Raw genomic sequence first — 21,583 nt, forward strand, 5'->3', positions numbered from 1 at the left:
TGTCACGGTACCTCACTGCCTAGAATTGTGCTATCTAATATGGTAGCCGTTAGCCACATGTGTTTATTTAACTAAAATTTAAAAAATTCCTTCCTCAAACACATGGGTCACATTTCAAAAGTCCAACAGCCACATACAGCTTGTAATTATTGTATTAATACAGATCATAGAACATTTCCATCACCACCAAAAGTTCTAATGGATGGTGCTGGCTCAGAATATGAAATCCAAAGGCCTCCAACCAGCACTCAAAGCTAGCAGTCACGTACAGCCAGGCCACACTTTCAAAATTTCCTCTGCTTTCTCCAAACAATGACACTTAGCTTTGTTTAGACCAGACTCCTGTCCCTCCAACAAATTACGTTCACCCCCGATAATTCTGTGCCTGTGCCTATTCGATTCCCCGTCACTGAGACAAACGAGTAGATCAATCAACACTTAGTCCCTGAACGAGTGGGATTTTCTGCCATGACAAAAAGCAATGAGGCATCTAAGAAACTGTTATCCCAGCAAAATGTTCTGCTAACAAACAAGTCCAAAAAAAGGACATTTCCCCAGAAGACTGTAATGAGCTTTGTGCTTGTCAGGATTTGCTAGAGGATTAAGTAAAACGCCACTTGTATTGGCACTTCATATCAATTTGACTTATTTTTTTCATGTGGGTCTCCTATTTCTTTTCTCTTAAATAAATTGTACGGATATAGGAAGAAGGGACCGGGCCTTATATGCATTTCTTTTACATCTTTCTCTCCTATCTCACCTCCTTACCCAAACAGTGCGGAGATTGCAAACTGGCCCCCATGTGAGGACAAGATACAATTGATACAGTTTGTTGCTTTTTTCAAAGTGGTTTTCTTTGTTTTGTTTTGGGGGGGCTTTTTTTTTTTTTTTTGGTAGAAACAGAAAGTTTGCTTTATTTAGGAGACTAGCACCTGGGGAAACAGTGGATTCCTGTCCAGAAACCAGCTGCGAAATTCTGCCAGACCATGAAGGTTTTTTTTTTGTTTTTTTTTTTTTTTTAATTTTATTTTAAATGAAGGTTTTTAAAGGGAAAATCATTCAGGGAAAGGGTCAGAGTCTTTGTTATCTTCCACCGTGTACAGACTTCCTGAGTGTAATTTTGAATAATTTTGAATCAGTTGCCAATCTTTCAACAATTAGGAGTTTTACATCAGAATCCACATTCTTTATTTCGTGAAAAATCAGTTATCTGGCAACCCTGGGTAAGGCCTCACACAAAGGTTTATTAGCTAGTGCTTAAGGCCATCTGTCCCCTTTATAAAAGGAATGTATTCTCTTGTTTACCACGTTCTCTCTGCTTGTTTTATTCCCTTATTATCTACCTGGCCCCTGAGGCCTGTGCATTTACAATTCTTGCAGAAGATACCGAATAAATGAACTGAGAACAGAAACACCACACTCCTTAATAAAGCCAGGCAGCTCTTAATATCTGTTTTCATGGGCAACATGTTTAAGCAGCTAAAATCAAAATTCTTATCTCAGTCATTAGCTAAAGACATTAACCTTCCCAACTGATTTTAACTATTCTTCCTGGGCTTGCCAGGAACTGATAATGGATTAGAGAAATGGTCAACCGTAGGAACAAAAAGTAGTCAGCCTAAATAGTCACATGAAAATAATTGAGACTCAGAGAGCATACCCGTGTTCCATGAACTCTGAGTGTTCCCTAAAAACACGTGGACATCACAGCACTTATGATGCTGAGTGTTGCTGGCAGCTGCCCAATGAATCTTGATACAGAAAACCTAAACCCTCTCATTAACTCTAACCCTACATCGATTTCTCCTCTTTTGAACCTTTGTTACAGACTACTGTGTTTTAAAATTGTTTTCATGTCTTGGTGCTCCCACCCTTATAAACTCTTTTGATATTCTTCTCACACCTAGCACCCAAGATAAGGGTGTTCTTAACCTGGACTGGTGTCAGTCACAGGCAAAATCCAATGGGTCATTTAAAAGAGCATACCCCATGGTCAAGGTTTCAAGACTGGGAAAGAAATTTAATTTTAAGGTATTTATAAAAAGGGCAATAGTTATGAAATGTATAGTGGGTTTGATGACACCAATCTAGTCTGCTATTACTCCCAGCTTTCTGTCATCTGCACATTTGCAGAGTATAAATTCGATGTCTTCATGAAGGTCACGGGTAAAAATATGAAGCTACACAGGGACAGCTTATGCCTCTTGTCGGTAAAGACTAAGTGAATAAGGAATAAAACTTCTACTCTTTGGGAACATTAGTCTAACAAGGTACAACCTACTAATTATAATACTTTATCCATAGTTTTCCACCTTGTCTGAAAGGATGCAACAAGAATATGCCAGCTATCTTTAAATCAAGATTCATTAAACTAGAGAATTCTCCTTATCTGCAACCAATTTAATGATTCTTTCATAACAGGAAGTGCAGTTAATTTAACATAAACTCCATCTTTATGAACCTCTGCAGCTTTGTAAAAGACACGTGTTTCTTCTCTAAATGTACATAACTATACTAATCCATGCTCAAATTACGCTGAGGAACAGTTTCACGTCTGGTCTCCAAAATGGTTTCCCTCATTTTTGAAACCAGGGATGGTATTTGCTCATCTCCTGACTTTCGGTAAGTCTTCCAGTCTCCTAATTTTTCAAAGTTCACTCAGTGGTTTCCCTATTCTAGCTTCAAGTTCTTTTATCTGGGAAATGGTTTAACTGGGCCTAGAGACAAACACATCTCCGGCAGCTAATGTAACTCCTGCTATCAACTCTTCTAAGTCCACCATTAACACCTCGAGTTTAAAGACCTTTTGCTTAATGGAGAAGAACTAAATTGAATAGTTTAGCTGAGCCATTACCTGTCAGCAAAGCAACACTTTTTCTCTATGTGATCCCTTCTTCTTGCTTTGTATATCAACAGCATATTAACTGAGGGCTATAGTTCTAGGCATTGTGTTGTGCTGTGGTGCTTTTCTTATAAAAAGGCTAAACACCTCTTCTCTTGTTAATCTTCCTTTTAAAATCAGAGATCATTAAAAAGTTATGTCATCACACATGAAAATACATCATTGTTTTTGTCCTCAAGTTTCCTACAATGTGATTTTTAGTTTTTATAACCTTCCCAATATGCTGCGCCAAATTTCTTGTTAGAGACATTCATCATAGAATCATACCTATAATATTATTGAAAACCTACTTTACTACTTCTTGGGCTAGACACATTTAGCAGACTCCAAGATCGCTTGGTCACATTCCTTCTATCACTTGCGCATCACTAGAGAGCTCCTGTAAAGCAGAACAGAGTCAAGAATCACAGTGCATCTTGATGCTGACTGAGAAAACTGCCTGAAAGTGATCAAGCAATGTCAAGCTCGCAGTTTGACCATCTCTGTGTTGGTCTCACGTTTGACCGAATTTACAGAGTCTTGGGTATATCAGGTAGGATTTCATTTTCTACCTGTGCTTAAAAATAAATAATAATGTATTGCTGTCTCTGTTCAGATTTACAAATTTTATAAGCTACAACATGACATGTGAGAGCTTGTGAATATTTACCCTACTCTTTGGAGAAGGCAATGGCACCCCACTCCAGTACTCTTGCCTGGAAAATCCCATGGACAGAGGAGCCTGGTAGACTGCAGTCCATGGGGTCGCCAGGAGTCGGACACGACTGAGCAACTTCACTTTGACTTTTCACTTTCATGCATTGGAGAAGGAAATGGCAACCCACTCCAGTGTTCTTGCCTGGAGAATCCCAGAGACAGGGGAGCCTGGTGGGCTGCCGTCTCTGGGGTCGCACAGAGTCGGACACGACTGAAGCGACTTAGCAGTAGCAGTCCCCATACACATCACCACTTTGGGTGGCAGGCACTCTGTTGATACGTCTAGGTTTGGCTGAGTAGAAAAGTCAGAAGAAAAGATATGCCAGGAAAAAGCACATATTATTCCACATGAAAATGGAACAGGAAATATATCATGTTAGTTCCATGACCTGAGTCTATGGGTAGATCACATGGCTCATGTACTTTATGACAGAACTTCCTGCTAGCTATCCATTACAGAGCAAAATGCAAAAGGAAATGTTAAGGTATAATAAACCTACGATACACAAACCATCTACTCCCAAGAGAGAAGGAGAGCAAGGTCTTTTAAAAGGTAAAATGTATAGCCAATTTAAAATCAGGAACAGTGGTGCTTGGGGACGTATATTACCCAGTAATGCTTCTGAACATCAGCTTGGTTGCCAGGAACCAAGAATTTATTGAAGTCAAAGAGTAGTCAGGCAAGGAATGTTGGGAAGTGTGGAAAGAGATTTTTGTGAAATGGGCTGAAGACATGTAATCTGAGAGGCTTAGTAAGGGGTGTGATGAAATTTCATGTTAAAAATCTTTTTTAAGGGTGGAAAATGTTTAAAATTTTGGTGATAAGTAGCAAGTCAATTAAAAGATTCTTACGGTAGACACAGAACATTTCACACACATAGGACCTTCTTCTTAGGAAGGGTTTTCAAGTAACTCCCTTCTGTTGATATTCTATCACAGTAACTGTGGTGGGCAGAAAAATGTCCCCCACCGCCACCCTGAGATGTCCACATCCAAATTCTTGGGATCTGTGGATACACTACATTACATGACAACAAGGACTAAGGGCAGTGAGGAAATTAAGGTTCCTAATCAGATGACTTTAAAATAAAGGGAGTATTCTGGATTATCCAGGGGGACTCAATATAATCACAGGCATCCTTTACAGCAGTGGTTCCGAACCTTTTTGGTACCAGGTACTGGCTTTGTGCAAGCAATTTTCTCGAAGAACTGGGTGGGTGAGGGGGTGATTTCAGGATAACTCAAGCAAAGCAGCTGCCTTGGTGGCTTAGTCGATAAAAGAATCCACTTGCAATGCAAGAGACTGCCTGCAATATAGGAGTCCCGGGTTTGATCCTTAGGTCAGGAAGTTCCCCTGGAGAGGGACATGGCAACCCACACCAGTATTCTTGCCTGGAAAATCCCTTGGACAGAAGAGCCTGGCAGGCTACAGTTCATAGGGTCACAAAGAGTCGGATGGCATGACTGAGTGAGCAAACTACCATCAAGAGCATTATATTTATCGTGCACTTCATTTCTATTATTATTACATTAGTTCTACCTCAGATCATCAGGCGTTAGATCCCGCAAGTTAGGGACTTTTGATTTAAAGTATCAGAACTGGAACTTTCCTGGCAGTCCAGAGGTTAAGACTTATCTTCTAATGCAGGGGGTGCAGGTTCAATCCATACTCAGAGAGCTAGGATCCCATACGCCTTGGCAGCTCCCCCAAAAGCAAAACATAAAATAGAAGCAATGTTGTAACAAATTCAATGAAGACTTTTAAAAAGTGTCAGAATGATAGGGCCTGATAAAGACTCAATTGGCCTTTCCTGGCTGCGAAGGAAATCATGACTCGGAGAACACCAGCAACCTCAAGCAGCTGGAAACGACAAGAAAATGAATTCTTCCCTGGAGCCTCCAGAAAGGAAGGCAGTCCTGTGGACACCTGGCTCTCGACCCAGTGAGACCTATGTCAGACTGGTGACCTACAGAACTGTAAGATAATACATTTATGTTGTTGAAGCCGCTAACTTTCTGGTCATTTGTTACAGAAACAGGAAGCTAAGGCAGTAACTTCCATACAAATGCTTTGGAGGAAGCAAAGACTTATGGCAATATTAGCATTCTAAGCAATAAAACAGTTCCTCTTTCTGAGCTGAAAAAGAGAAAACAACACACTCATTCACCTTTTTATAGGTTTTCTCTTCGTTTTGCTTCCCAGGTGCTGTGTCTCCATTCTCAGCAGCAGACGACATCTGTAAGAAAGAAGTGGACCTATTTGAATTCAGAAGTTCTACACTGAAATACAATAGGCTAATAATATTGTTACCTAGAGAATCTGTTTCGGTTAATTACATTTTTGTTGTTACGGCTGTGGTCTCTAAAAAAGGAAGAAATTTCTTAAAATACTAAGAAAAAAAATTCTGTGTTCCCCAATCTTTCCAAAATAACGCTTTACTTATAAATCATTTTGGTAGCATACTTTACTCCATATGCTCTAAGAAAGGTGCCATGGAAGTCCAAGCCCAGATTATGTGTATAAGTTTCTTTCTACAAACTCTTAAACCCTTTTCTTCTGGTTATTATATGTCTCCTGTAAAAATATCTGGAAAGTACCAAAAAAATATGAATCACACCAAAACAATTACTCAGTTCTACTGCCCTTGGGCAACTCTACTACTCACGTTTTGGTATATTTGTTTCCCCCTTTTGTTCCATGTACTTTCATATGAAAAATATGATACCATCTTAATCGAGCATTTCTCACTGAACATTTATGTAATGAGCATTTTCCCATTTGAATATAAAAACCTCATTGTAAGAATAATTTTTACTAGTTGCAAGAGACACCACTGTGTGAACATGCTGTGCTGCTGCTAAGTCGCTTCAGTTGTGTCCAACTCTGTGCGACCCCATAGAAGGCAGCCCACCAGGCTCCGCTGTCCCCGGGATTCTCCAGGCAAGAACACTGGAGCAGGTTGCCATTTCCTTAACATAAATGTGTGTTAATACTTTAGTTAACAATGCCAATATTGAAGAACAGTTGATGTGGTTCAGGGGTTTTGTTTCTACAAATAATGTAATAGTAATGATTTTGTGCTTCTATCTTTGTCCAACTTCAATGTTTTATTGAACTAGTTTCCTAGAATTACTAGGTCATTAAAAAAATTGAAAGCTCTTATCACATATTGCTAAATTTCTTTCCTAGAAGAATACACCCATTCACACTATCAGCAGTGAGTGGGAGCTGGTTTCATTACACGCTTAGCAACGACCACTTTCACTTTTCACCTTCACGTATTGGAGAAGGAAATGGCAACCCACTCCAGTGTTCTTGCCTGGAGAATCCCAGGGATGGGGGAGCCTGGTGGGCTGCCGTCTATGGGGTCGCACAGAGTCGGACACGACTGAAGTGACTTAGCATAGCATAGCATAGCATCATCATTTTAACTATCTTTGCTAATTTGACAGGTAAAAGAAAGTACCTCCTGATTTTAATTTGCCTCTTTGAAAATTGTTAGTGAAGGTTAACATTGTTTATATGTCTTTTTTTTTTTAAGCTCTCTGTATTTCTCCTTTCAGCTTTTCTATTATTTTGTTCACTAATCTATTGGTGTTTAGTGTCTTAGGTACTGATTTTTTACCTATTATGGTCAGTAATATTAGTGGTTTCCTTATTGGTTTTTAATGTATTAAGGTTATTAAGCTGTTTACAGCATATTATTAGTATCTTCCATGCTCCTTTCTTTTAATTTGGTTTATAATTACAACATGGAGAAGTTTTATATTTTTATACTTAAAACTATTGACTATCTTTGTGATTTATTCCAATGCTTTTATATAAAAACTTTTTCATTGTGAGGTATCAGATATTTAAACATGTGTTCCTCTAATCTTTTAATAATAAGATTTTTGTATATTCTAATTCATCTGACTTCTTAAAGTCAGTTACTTATGTGGTAAATAAGGGTAAGGACATAATCAGGGAGCCATGATATTTAAGGGCCACATCTTAAATTGCAATGAAGAGCATTCTATACACCATGGAGGAGAAACTTCTGACTTTCTCACAAGCCTCTGAAGCACATTTTAAATCCTGGGCTTTTAATAAACAGTGTGGGTGAAGCCTAAGAACCTGCCAGCCATTTCGCTATACTGGAACAAAATGACTGCCATGAGCTGGATGTGACTAAAAACCATCCAAGAAAATGGAAGAATGGGCCATGGCAAGCCAATCTCACCAGACCTATGACTGCCTACCAATCCAAGCATTCTCTTAGATAAACTTTCAGTTCCATTTAATCTGTCCATATTAGAATATAAAGTTTTCAAGGACAGATGTTTCATACACTACTGCTTCCCACTCTCTATGTGCTTAATTTATTAAACGAATAATTGACTTTTCTAGTCTCTTCATTGGAGAAGGCAATGGCACCCCACTCCAGTACTCTTGCCTGGAAAATCCCATGAACGGAGGAGCCTGGAAGGCTGCAGTCCATGGGGTCACTAAGAGTCGGACATGACTGAGCGACTTCACTTTCACTTTTCACTTTCATGCATTGGAGAAGGAAATGGCAACCCACTCCAGTGTTCTTGCCTGGAGAATCCCAGGGACGGGGGAGCCTGGTGGGCTGCCATCTATGGGGTCGCACAGAGTCAGACACGACTGAAGCGACTTAGCAGCAGAATTCGAATATCTGATATGTTTTATAATATCAGGCTCAGGGTAAAAACCAAACCCGATCCTGTATCATCCCTCTTGAAAGCTCAAATTACATAATCACTTTAAGAATAAACAGGGAGTAATCAAATATTTGATCCCAATTTTTATATTAGGGTATGTTAGTGTAATTTAGTACACACTACTACTAATAAGTAAGAGTAGGATTTTCTTTAATCTTCAACTGTTTAATAGAGCCCAGAGAATGAAGATCTCCGTAAAGAATGCCATTTCAGTAATTTCACTTTATCTAAGCCTTTGTAGCTATTAAAACTGAAAAACTTCAAGAGTATAGTTGAAGGGGCTTGAAAATACAACCTTAATGAGGGGTTGACAAATGACATAAATGAAGGACAGATAATTAGATGGTTTTTAGTATTTTGTAAACAATTCCCTTTAGGCAGCACAAAAGAGATAATAATGTTAAAGGGAGGCCATGAGATATCACCTGGGTTCAAAGGTTTTTTGTTTTCCCCCCTGTTCCTGCTGCTGCTACGTCACTTCACTCGTGTCCGACTCTGTGCGACCCCACAGACGGCAGCCCACCAGGCTCCTCCGTCCCTGGGACTCTCCAGGCAAGAACACTGGAGTGGGTTGCCATTTCTTTCTCCAGTGCATGAAAGTGAAAAGTGAAAGTGAAGTCCCTCAGTCGTGTCCGACCCTCAGCGACCCCATGGACTGCAGCCTTCCAGGTTCCTCTGTCCATGGGATTTTCCAGGCAAGAGTACTGGAGTGGGGTGCCATTGCCTTCTCCGTTTCCCCCTGTAGGATGATGTTTAACAAAGCCCACGTGGACCTATTCACCAGGATATCCATGTAGGAGAGGCAAATGAGATGCTTGGGGATGCCCTGGTTAACTGTAAATGGCTATTAAAATGGTCACAGTGATAATTACTGGAGCTTCCCAGGTGTCTCAGTGGTAAAAGAATCCACCTGCCAAGACTCAGGAGAAGTGGGTTCAATCCCTAGGTTGGGAAGATCCCCTAGAGGAGGGCATGGCAACCCATTTCAGTATTCTTGCCTGGAGAATCCCATGGACAGAGGAGCCTGGTGGGCTATAGTCCTAGGGTTGCAAAGAGTCGGACACAACTGAAGCGACTTAGCATGCATGTGATAATTACTGTCTAGACTTGCAACATTCTGCACTAGTTAAGGTACATCACATATAATAACTATGGAAGCCAAGGTAAGTATGGATTAAAAATAGTTTTTAAAAACTTTATAATCATATATATTTTTACATATGTGTACAAGGAAGGAGGAAAGACATTCACAGAAGTACTGGTAAGTATCTATAGATGATGAGATTGTGAATGCTTTGTGTTTTCATGTTAATTTTTTGCTATATTCTCCAAGTATTCTGCAGTAAGCACTGCTATATTTAAAAGTAATGAAAACATTAACACTTGTCAGATATTTAACCACGCACAGTAATTAACAGCAGAGACCACATCTCCTGGGTTCTGACCCTTTCAGCATAACAACATCCACAAAATTTCCTCTTCCTATTTGCTTATTTTCTGTTTTTAATCTGATAATGTCAACGTTAAAGGCCATGAACTAGATACATGATTTACAGTATTTTTAAACACAATGAATCCACTGGAAATAATTAAAATATAGACTGTACTTCCTTACCTTTGTAAATGAAATGGCCAGTCATCTGTAGTTGGTTGTGCTGAGTGGCCTATTCATTGTTGAGCCTGTTTCCCTTCCCAGGTTTCTGTTAAAATAGAAATCACTGGTCATTATTTATTCATACCTCTCTTTCAGCTCCCAGAAAGGTTAAGAGATGGCCACAGGGTTATATATATACACACACACTGTAGTCAGCAAGGGGCTTCCCTGGTGACTCAGACGGTAAAGAAGCCTCCTGCAATGCGGGAGACCTGGGTTTGAACCCTGGGTTGGTAAGATCCCTGGAGAAGTGAAAGGCTACCCACTCCAGTATTCCTGCCTGGAGAATTCCATGGACAGAAGAGCCTGGCAGGCTACGTGGGACCCCGAAGAGTCGGACATGACTGAGCAACTTTTCACTCACTCACTCAAAATTAAAACAAAGGAAGCAATGTGTGCATAAATAAAGGGAAGATAAAGGTGAGGAACAAGGTGGTGCCAGCAGTATGGGCTGTACAAAGAATGTGCACTACGTAATCCTGTATAGTCATTGAATACCCTGGTCAGTCTCCAGTGGACTCTGAGATTCCTAGTGGTCATAGCAGAGGAAGACATAATCAGTTTCATAAATGCCCAATGCTCATAAGATAAAAACAAGGCAGTTGCTCAAATGAACCACACTGGGGATTGAGGCTGGAGTGAACATTTCTCCTGTGGAATAAAGAGACCCCATATGACGTGTGGATAATTTTTCACTATTATCCCTGTGATAAGTCATGTGATTTTCATCAGGGTTGTTTCAATAATACAACTTCAAAGGATAGTTCAACAAACCTTTTCTCTTGCTATGTTTTTATACAAAAGAGATACTTGCTCATGGTAACCAATTTTAAAAATAGAGTTTCAAATAAAAATGGGCTTCCCTGGTGGCTCAGATGGTGAAGCATCCACCTGCCATGCAGGAGACCTGAGTTCAATCCCTGGGTCAAGAGGATCCCCTGGAGAAGGGAATGGCAACTCACTCCAGGACAGAGGAGCCTGGTGGGCTGCAGTCCATGGGGTCACAGAGAGTCAGACAGGACTGAGCACCTCACACACAGAAAGTAAAAGTGAATAAGATTCCACCAGTGTCTCTCCAATGAGTTAATCAATGGGAACAGTTTGTTGACTATCCTCCCCAAATCTTCCCTGTCCTATACATACACACACAGACACTTATTTCAGCCATTTACTTTTATTGGCATTTTAAATATATTTCTTCAAGTCTATATTACATATTTATCGCATTTACAAATAACTGCATTGTTTCCACAAAATGGATGTACCATCATTGAAGCAAACACTCCCTTATGGGAAAACATTCAGACTGTTTCCAGGATGGGCTACTGTAGCCAAAGAAGGAATAAACAAACTTACATAAACACCTTTAATGTTCTAGTGCTTTTATTTCTGTGGGAAAGAATTCTGGCAATCAATCCCAACTTGATAAGTGCATTAAGTATTTGAAGGGTCTTTGTTACATTCCTTTGTATAAAAAGTGTGAAGCAAATCAGTTCCATGATGCATGAGTATCTGCTTATTGACATACTTATCAGCACTGGATGTTTGCCATGTTTAAAATGTTTGCCAATTTGATGGGCAGAGAATGACACCTCAGTCATTTTTTTTTTTTTTTAATTTTATTTTATTTAACTTTACAATGTTGGGCCACAGGTATACATGTATTCCCCATCCTGAACCCGCCTCCCTCCTCCCTCCCCATACCATCCCTCTGGGTCGTTCCAGTGCACCAGCCCCAAGCATCCAGTATCATGCATCAAACCTGGACTGGCGACTCATTTCATATATGATATTATACATATTTCAATGCCATTCTCCCAAATCATCCCACCCTCTCCCTCTCCCACAGACTCCAAAAGACTGTTCTACACATCAGCGTCTCTTTTGCTGTCTCGTATACAGGGTTATCATTACCATCTTTCTAAATTCCATATATATGCGTTAGTATACTGTATTGGTGTTTTTCTTTCTGGCTTACTTCACTCTGTATAATAGGTTCTAGTTTCATCCACCTCATTAGAACTGATTCAAATGTATTCTTTTTAATGGCTGAGTAATACTCCATTGTGTATATGTACCACTGATTTCTTATCCATTCATCTGCTGATGGACATCTAGGTTGCTTCCATGTCCTGGCTATTATAAACAGTGCTGCGATGAACACTGGGGTACACGTGTCTCTTTCCCTTCTGGTTTCCTCAGTGTGTATGCCCAGCGGTGGGATTGCTGGATCATAAGGCAGTTCTATTTCCAGTTTTTTAAGGAATCTCCACACTGTTCTCCACAGTGGCTGTACTAGTTTGCATTCCCACCAACAGTGTAAGAGGGTTCCCTTTTCTCCACACCCTCTCCAGCATTTATTGCTTGTAGACTTTTGGATCTCAGCCATTCTGACTGGCGTGAAATGGTACCTCATAGTGGTTTTGATTTGCATTTCTCTAATAATGAGTGATGTTGAGCATCTTTTCATGTGTTTGTTAGCCATCTGTATGTCTTCTTTGGAGAATGTCTATTTAGTTCTTTGGCCCATTTTTTTGATTGGGTCATTCATTTTTCTGGAATTGAGCTGTAGGAGTTGCTTGTATATTTTTGAGATTAGTTGTTTGTCTGTTGCTTCATTTGCTATTATTTTCTCCCATTCTGAAGGCTGCCTTTTCACCTTGCTTATAGTTTCCTTTGTTGTGCAGAAGCTTTTAAGTTTAATTAGGCCCCATTTGTTTATTTTTGCTTTTATTTCCAATATTCTGGGAGGTGGGTCATAGAGGATCCTGCTGTGATGTATGTCGGAGAGTGTTTTGCCTATGTTCTCCTCTATGAGTTTTATAGCTTCTGGTCTTACGTTTAGATCTTGAATCCATTTTGAGTTTATTTTTGTGTATGGTGTTAGAAAGTGCTCTAGTTTCATTCTTTTACAAGTGGTTGACCAGTTTTCCCAGCACCACTTGTTAAAGAGATTGTCTTGAATCCATTGTATATTCTTGCCTCCTTTGTCAAAGATAAGGTGTCCATATGTGCGTGGATTTATCTCTGGGATTTCTATTTTGTTCCATTGATCTATATTTCTGTCTTTGTGCCAGTACCATAGTGTCTTGATGACTGTGGCCTTGTAGTAGAGCCTGAAGTCAGGCAGGTTGATTCCTCCAGTTCCATTCTTCTTTCTCAAGACAGCTTTGGCTATTCGAGGTTTTTTGTATTTCCATACAAATTGTGAAATTATTTGTTCTAGCTCTGTGAAGAATACCATTGGTAGCTTGATAGGGATTGCATTGAATCTATAAATTGCTTTGGGTAGTATACTCATTTTCACTATATTGATTCTTCCAATCCATGAACATGGTATATTTCTCCATCTATTAGTGTCCTCTTTGATTTTTTCACCAGTGTTTTATAGTTTTCTATATATAGGTCATTTCTTTAGGTAGATATATTCCTAAGTATTTTGTTCTTTTTGTTGCAATGGTGAATGGAATTGTTTCCTTGTCTATTTTCTCATTATTAGTGTATAGGAATGCAAGGGATTTCTGTGTTGATTTTATATCCTGCAACTTTACTATATTCATTGATTAGCTCTAGTAATTTTCTGGTGGAGTCTTTAGGGTTTTCTATGTAGAGGATCATGTCATCTGCAAACAGTGAGAGTTTTACTTCTTCTTTTCCAATTTGGATTCCTTTTATTTCTTTTTCTGCTCTGATTGTTGTGGCCAAAACTTCCAAAACTATGTTGAATAGTAATGGTGAAAGTGGGCACCCTTGTCTTGTTCCTGACTTTAGAGGAAATGCTTTCAATTTTTCACCATTGAGGATAATGTTTGCTGTCGGTTTGTCATATACAGCTTTTATTATGTTGAGGTATGTTCCTCCTATTCCTGCTTTCTGGAGAGTTTTTATCATAAATGGATGTTGAATTTGTCAAAGGCTTTCTCTGCATCTATTGAGATAATCATATGGTTTTTATTTTTCAATTTGTTAATGTGGTATATTACACTGATTGATTTGCGGATATTGAAGAATCTTTGCATCCCTGGGATAAAGCTCACTTGGTCATCATGGTGTATGATCTTTTTAATGTGTTGTTGGATTCTGATTGCTAGAATTTTGTTAAGGATTTTTGCATCTATGTTCATCAGTGATATTGGCCTGTAGTTTTCTTTTTTTGTGGCATCTTTGTCAGGTTTTGGTATTAGGGTGATGGTGGCCTCATAGAATGAGTTTGGAAGTTTACCTTCCTGTGCAATTTTCTGGAAGAGTTTGAGTAGGATAGGTGTTAGCTCTTCTCTAAATTTTTGGTAGAATTTAGCTGTGAAGCCGTCTGGACCTGGGCTTTTGTTTGCTGGAAGATTTCTGATTACAGTTTCAATCTCCGTGCTTGTGATGGGTCTGTTAAGATTTTCTATTTCTTTCTTGTCCAGTTTTGGAAAGTTGCACTTTTCTAAGAATTTGTCCATTTCTTCCACATTGTCCATTTTATTGCCATATAATTGCTGATAGTAGTCTCTTATGATCCTTTGTATTTCTGTGTTGTTGGTTGTGATCTCTCCATTTTCATTTCTAATTTTATTGATTTGATTTTTCTCCCTTTGTTTCTTGATGAGTCTGGCTAATGGTTTGTCAATTTTATTTATCCTTTCAAAGAACCAGCTTTTGGCTTTGTTGATTTGGTGCTAGTGGTAAGGAATCTGCCTGCCAATGCAGGAGACATAAGAGACATGGGTTCGATCTCTGGCTTGGGAAGATCCCCTGGAGGAGGGGATGGCAACTTACTCCAGTATTCATGTCTGGAGAATCCCATGGACAGAGGAGTCTGGTGGGCTGCAGTCCATAGGGTTGCAAAGAGTCAGACACGACTAAGGTGATTTAGTACACACACCACTAACAAGGCCTATTCTCTTCACAGGTTTACTGATGATTTCCATTTTCAGTTCACGTCCTTTGCTTATCTTTATACCGTGCTTTTATACTTTTCTTTTATAATCTGTAAGATCTCCTGGTATATTAAACATTAACTCTGTCTCATGAGCTGCAGGTGTTGTTCATCTTTTGTTTCTGTTTATGGTGTCTTGTCAGGTAGACATTTTAAATATTTACATAGTAAAATCTACTCATTTTTCCTATATGGACTATGGATTTACTGTCTTACTTGAGAGAGGTTTCCAAGTCTGGTGTTATACTACATGTATAACATGTATTCTCCTATATTTTCATTAAACATCTTTACAGTTCATTTTTAACATTTGATCCTCACTTCAAATGGAATCTAACTAACCTCATCTTCTTCCAGATGGGTAGCTAATTTGCCCAGCATCCTTTACTTTATAACCTATCTTCTCACTGGAAAGACATGCCTCCTTTAGCAAATATTAAGTTTTCCTATATACTTTAATATATTTCTGGACTCTCTGAGTCAAAGGCTTTTTGACATTTCTAAGCTAACATGTTGTCTTAAATGCAGTAATAAGACAGCATGCTTGTGATATCTGCTGCTACAAGTTCCCATACTATTTTTCTTCCAAGTTTATATTTTTATATGGACTTTAAAATCACATTGCTTGACGTGAAAACATGCCCACGCCATTCACTCCCTATCAACTTGGCATTCTGACCAGAGTTATATTAAATTTATATACTAATTTTGGAAGCACTAATATTTTAGGAATTTTTTTAAATTTTATTTTATTTTTAAACTTTACATAATTGTATTAGTTTTGCCAAATATCAAAATGAATCCATCACAGGTATACATGTGCTCCCCATCCTGAACCCTCCTCCCGAATTTTTAAGTTTTCTTATTCAAAAACATGGTCCAGTTCTGTCTTCAAATGTTATTTTATATCTTTTACTACATCCATATTTTTGTATTTGTCTTACATCTTACTAAATTCATCCCCAGATATTTTAGCTTGTCACGCTTTTAAATAGGGTGACAATTTAAATTTTTCTATTTGTATTTCTAACCAGTTATTAATTCACAGAAAGAAAATGATTGGGTTTCATCTATTATCTTTCACCTAGTCATTTTACCAAATCCTCTTACAGAATTTTAAAAGATTTTAAGTAGAGTCTCATAAAAAAAAAAAAAAAAGATTTTAAGTAGAGTCTCAGTTTCATCACGTGCAATATTTACACATCTTATTTCTATTTCTTTTCTTATTGCATTCACTGTACTTCTTTAAGAAAACACTGAATAATAGTGGTTAACAGCAGTAGTGCTTGATATTTATAATATAACCCTGCAGTAGTCACTGTCCTCCATAATGTTTTTGTTTGCTTGGTAGCATGGTAGCTTCCTTCTGCTATATTCCCCTTTACTTTACTTTTTATTAGGAATGTCTACTGAATTACATCAAGTGCATGTTCAACATCAGTTGAAATAGTCGTTATCTTTTATTCTGCTATGACATATAAAACATTGAGAAATTTCACAATGAAAAATTATATATTTCTAGAAAAACTCTAACTTGGATTTGATTTGCTACTATTTTAAAAAGGATATTTTTATAATTGAAATTGAATGGTTTTTCTTCCATCTTTATCAGGTTTTGTTAATAAAAAATGAATACTTTCATAAAATTGAAAGGCTTTCTATGTGCACTCAGTTTTTTGGATTATTCATTTCTTGAAATTTATAACCTTTCTTTGAACCAAATTTCTATAATTTATATTCTGTTGGAAAAATAATCAATTTCCTTTAGATTGTAAAATTTATTGTCATATAGTTAAACATAATATTGTTATTGAATTCTTTTAATGTCTTCTTCTTTATTCCTGATAGAGTGTATGTGTGTGAATGTATTCAAAAATATAGATGTATTATATATTGTATATATATGTCATGAATATGTATTTTTTAGTCAGACTTCTCTTTTCTATTGTTTGTTTTTTGTGGCCACTTCCATTAATTTAAAATTTTACTATTAATAATATCTTCTTCAGGCTTTTTAAGAATTTCTTAGATACACTGCTTAGTTTATTTTCACTCTTTTAAAAAATCATATTAAAGTCACTTAGGCTAAAAGTATTCTTGAATATAAGAATGTGGTCCACTGGAGAAGGGAATGGCAAACCACTTCAGTATTCTTGCCTTCAGAACCCCATGAACAGTATGAAAAGGCAAAATGATAGGATACTGAAAGAGGAACTCCCCAGGTCAGTAGGTGCCCAATATGCTACTGGAGATCAGTGGAGAAATAACTCCAGAAAGAATGAAGGGATGGAGCCAAAGCAAAAACAATACCCAGGTGTGGATGTGACTGGTGATAGAAGCAAGGTCCGATGTTGTAAAGAGCAATATTGCATAGGAACCTGGAATGTCAGGTCCATGAATCAAGGCAAATTAGAAGTGGTCAAACAAGAGATGGCAAGAGTGAATGTCGACATTCTAGGAATCAGCGAACTGAAATGGACTGGAATGGGTGAATTTAACTCAGATGACCATTATATCTACTACTGTGGGCAGGAATCCCTCAGAAGAAATGGAGTAGCCATCATGGTCAACAAGAGAGTCCGAAATGCAGTACTTGGATGCAATCTCAAAAACGACAGAATGATCTCTGTTCGTTTCCAAGGCAAACCATTCAATATCACAGTAATCCAAGTCCATGCCCCAACCAGTAACGCTGAAGAAGCTGAAGTTGAACGGTTCTATGAAGACCTACAAGACCTTTTAGAACTAACATCCAAAAAAGATGTCCTTTTCATTATAGGGGACTGGAATGCAAAAGTAGGAAGTCAAGAAACACCTGGAGTAACAGGCAAATTTGGCCTTGGAATACGGAATGAACCAGGGCAAAGACTAATAGAGTTTGGCCAAGAAAATGCACTGATCATAACACCCTCTTCCAGCAACACAAGAGAAGACTCTATACATGGACATCACCAGATGGTCAACACTGAAATCAGATTGATTATATTCTTTGCAGCCAAAAATGGAAAAGCTCTATACAGTCAGCAAAAACAAGACCAGGAGCTGACTGTGGCTCAGACCATGAACTCCTTATTGCCAAATTCAGACTTAAATTGAAGAAAGTAGGGAAAACCACTAGACCATTCAGGTATGACCTAAATCAAATCCCTTATGATTATACAGTGGAAGTGAGAAATAGATTTAAGGGACTCGATCAGATAGAGTGCCTGATGAACTATGGAATGAGGTTCGTGACATTGTACAGGAGACAGGGATCAAGACCATCCCCATGGAAAAGAAATGCAAAAAAGCAAAATGGCTGTCTGGGGAGGCCTTACAAATAGCTGTGAAAAGAAGAGAAGCAAAAAGCAAAGGAGAAAAGGAAAGATATAAACATCTGAATGCAGAGTTCCAAAGAATAGCAAGAAGAGATAAGAAAGCCTTCCTCAGCGATCAATGCAAAAAAAAAAAAAAAAAAACAGAGGAAAACAACAGAATGGGAAAGACTAGAGATCTCTTCAAGAAAATCAGAGATACCAAGGGAACATGTCATGCAAAGATGGGCTCGATAAAGGACAGAAATGGTATGGACCTAACAGAAGCAGAAGATATTAAGAGGTGGCAAGAATACACAGAAGAACTGTACAAAAAAGATCTTCACGACCCAGATAATCACAATGGTGTGATCACTGACCTAGAGCCAGACATCTTGGAATGTGAAGTCAAGTGGGCCTTAGAAAGCATCACTACAAACAAAGCTAGTGGAGGGGATGGAATTCCAGTTGAGCTATTTCAAATCCTGAAAGATGATGCTGTGAAAGTGCTGCACTCAATATGCCAGCAAATTTGGAAAACTCAGCAGTGGCCACAGGACTGGAAAAGGTCCGTTTTCATTCCAATCCCAAAGAAAGGCAATGCCAAAGAATGCTCAAACTACAGCACAATTGCACTCATCTCACATGCTAGTAAAGTAATGCTCAAAATTCTCCAAGCCAGGCTTCAGCAGTATGTGAACTGTGAACTTCCTGATGTTCAAGTTGGTTTTAGAAAAGGCAGAGGAACCAGAGATCAAATTGCCAACATCCGCTGGATCATGGAAAAAGCAAGAGAGTTCCAGAAAAACATCATTTCTGCTTTATTGACTACGTGAAAGCCTTTGACTGTGCGGATCACAATAAACTGTGGAAAATTCTGAAAGAGATGGGAATACCAGACCACCTGATCTGCCTCTTGAGAAATCTGTATGCAGGTCAGGAAGCAACAGTTAGAACTGGACATGGAACAACAGACTGGTTCCAAATAGGAAAAGGAGTACGTCAAGGCTGTATATTATCACCCTGCCTATTTAACTTATATGCAGAGTACATCATGAGAAACGCTGGACTGGAAGAAACACAAGCTGGAATCAAGATTGCTAGGAGAAATATCAGTAACCTCAGATATGCAGATGACACCACCTTTATGGCAGAAAGTGAAGAGGACCTAAAAAGCCTCTTGATGAAAGTGAAAGTGGAGAGTGAAAAAGTTGGCTTAAAGCTCAATATTCAGAAAACAAAGATCATGGCATCCGGTCCCATCACTTCATGGGAAATAGATGGGGAAACAGTGGAAACAGTGTCAGACTTTATTTTTGGGGGCTCCAAAATCACTGCAGATGGTGAGGGCAGCCATGAAATTAAAAGACGCTTACTCCTTGGAAGGAAAGTTATGACTATCCTAGATAGCATTTTCAAAAGCAGAGACATTACTTTGCCAACAAAGGTCCGTCTAGTGAAGGCTATGGTTTTCCAGTGGTCACGTATGGATGTTAGAATTGGATTGTGAAGAAGGCTGAGCGCTAAAGAATTGATGCTTTTGAACTGTGATGGAGAAGACTCTTGAGAGTCCCTTGGACTGCAAGGAGATCCAACCAGTCCATTCTGAAGGCGATCAGCCCTGGGATTTCTTTGGAGGGAATGATGCTAAAGCTGAAACTCCAGTACTTTGGCCACCTCATGCAAAGAGTTGACTCATTGGAAAAGACTCTGATGCTGGGAGGGATCGGGGGCATGAGGAGAAGGGGACGACAGAGGATGAGATGGCTGGATGGCACCACTGACTCGATGGATATGAGTTTGAGTGAACTCCGGGAGTTGGTGATGGACAGGGAGGCCTGGCGTGCTGCGATTCATGGGGTCGCAAAGAGTCGGACACAACTGAGCAACTGAACTGAACTGAACATAAATTGATGAAGTCTTCTGTTTAGTTTATTTCCAAATAAATTTGTCATTTTTAATTTGATTTTGATTTAATTTGGTTTGATTTTCAACTTGATCTAGGAATCATCTGTAAGAGGGTTCCTTAGTGCTAAGCATTTATATTTTCATTATTAATACTATTATTTCATTCGTTGCCACATTCTTGCTTACTGCTGGGATCAAAATATGGAATGAATAAAAGCTAGCCCTGGCCCCCCAAAATATGCTTTTTCCTATGGCCATTGAATAACTTTTTGAAAATGTTCCAAAGACACAAGAGAAAAGCGTGCATTTTCTGCATATAGGGTAGAAAAACACATCATCTTATAATACTGTCTACTTTATCAAATTATGAAAAAATATATTAAAATTCTCTGATATGGTTATATATTCTCATATATTTTTACTTCTTTTTTGTGCCTTAAGATTTCTAAAACTATGCTGGCCAGTGTACAAAGGATACGTGAATAATACTGTCCTTGTTGAACTCCACTCTTTCTGTAAAGTTATCTTTTTTTCTTATTTAATATTTTTGGTCTTGGGTTTCATCTTAGTTGACAGTAATAGCCTCATCTGCTTTCTTTTATTTCTACATGGTACGTATCTCCTCTTCCATTTCTTTAACTTCAGCTTTTTTATTTGTCATTTGGTTTCAACTCTGTTCCTGACATATAGCTTAAAACTAGATTTGGGGGGAGGGGGTGGTGTTAAACTAAGAGTTTTCACATGATGATGATTATATCTGCAAAGACTATTTTCAAATAAGGTCAGTGTTCACAGGTACTGGAGGTTAGGACTTCAACATCTGTTTTTTGATCCCTAAAAACATCTTGCACCCCAATCTCTGTCCCAGTACCTGCTTCCAGAGAGTCCAGCCCATGACATTTCTTCCTCATCCCTAAGATAAGATACATGAAAAAACTTGACTCTCTCAATGATTGCTCCATTTTGAACTATCTCCTCTTTGTTGAGACAGCTCTTCTTAATGAACAGTTTATAGTTCATGGGCACATTATTATCATTTATTTAGACTTTGACCTTAAGTTTTACAACATTTGTTGCTCATCATTGTTTCTTTGGCTCTTCATCTCCTGCTATCTGCACACCCGTGTTCTGATTCAATTTTCATTCAGTTGGAACACTTCTCAAATAATTACTCAGAAGTGGCACGTGGACAGTCCACTCTGTGTCACTCCATGTCCAGAAATGTCTTTCCTTTGTCTTCATTTGTAACTAGATCTCTTGGATTCTTAACTCCCAGCCCTTTTCCTTCATGTCTCTGTTGATATGATCCTGCCATCTTCCTGGCTTACAGATGAGTAGTTTTGATGCTAGTCTGATGCTCCTGTCCTAATAACTTATTGGTTTTCTGTGTCTAGAAACCTATGAGAGTTTTCTCTTTCAACATATAGTTCAAAACTTCCATAAGGACAGATATTTCTTTTTCTGTCAGTCCTGCCCAGTGAAGG

General features: G+C 38.5%; 1 protein-coding gene across 1 annotated transcript in view; it reads right to left on the minus strand.

Annotated features, from left to right (window-relative positions):
• Positions 1-21,583, minus strand: part of PIP5K1B (phosphatidylinositol-4-phosphate 5-kinase type 1 beta) — a 347,555-nt gene that overhangs the window by 211,319 nt on the left and 114,653 nt on the right. Inside the window, exons 2-3 of the mRNA XM_070375799.1 lie at positions 9,939-10,023; positions 5,767-5,835 (exon numbers count right to left, since the gene is read on the minus strand). Of these exons, the coding sequence (XP_070231900.1) occupies positions 5,767-5,835 (69 nt within the window). The 5' untranslated portion in view covers positions 9,939-10,023. The remainder of the gene's footprint in view (positions 1-5,766; positions 5,836-9,938; positions 10,024-21,583) is intronic.

The sequence above is a fragment of the Bos mutus genome, chromosome 8 (genome assembly GCF_027580195.1).
Source record: "Bos mutus isolate GX-2022 chromosome 8, NWIPB_WYAK_1.1, whole genome shotgun sequence".
Taxonomy (NCBI): domain Eukaryota; kingdom Metazoa; phylum Chordata; class Mammalia; order Artiodactyla; family Bovidae; genus Bos; species Bos mutus.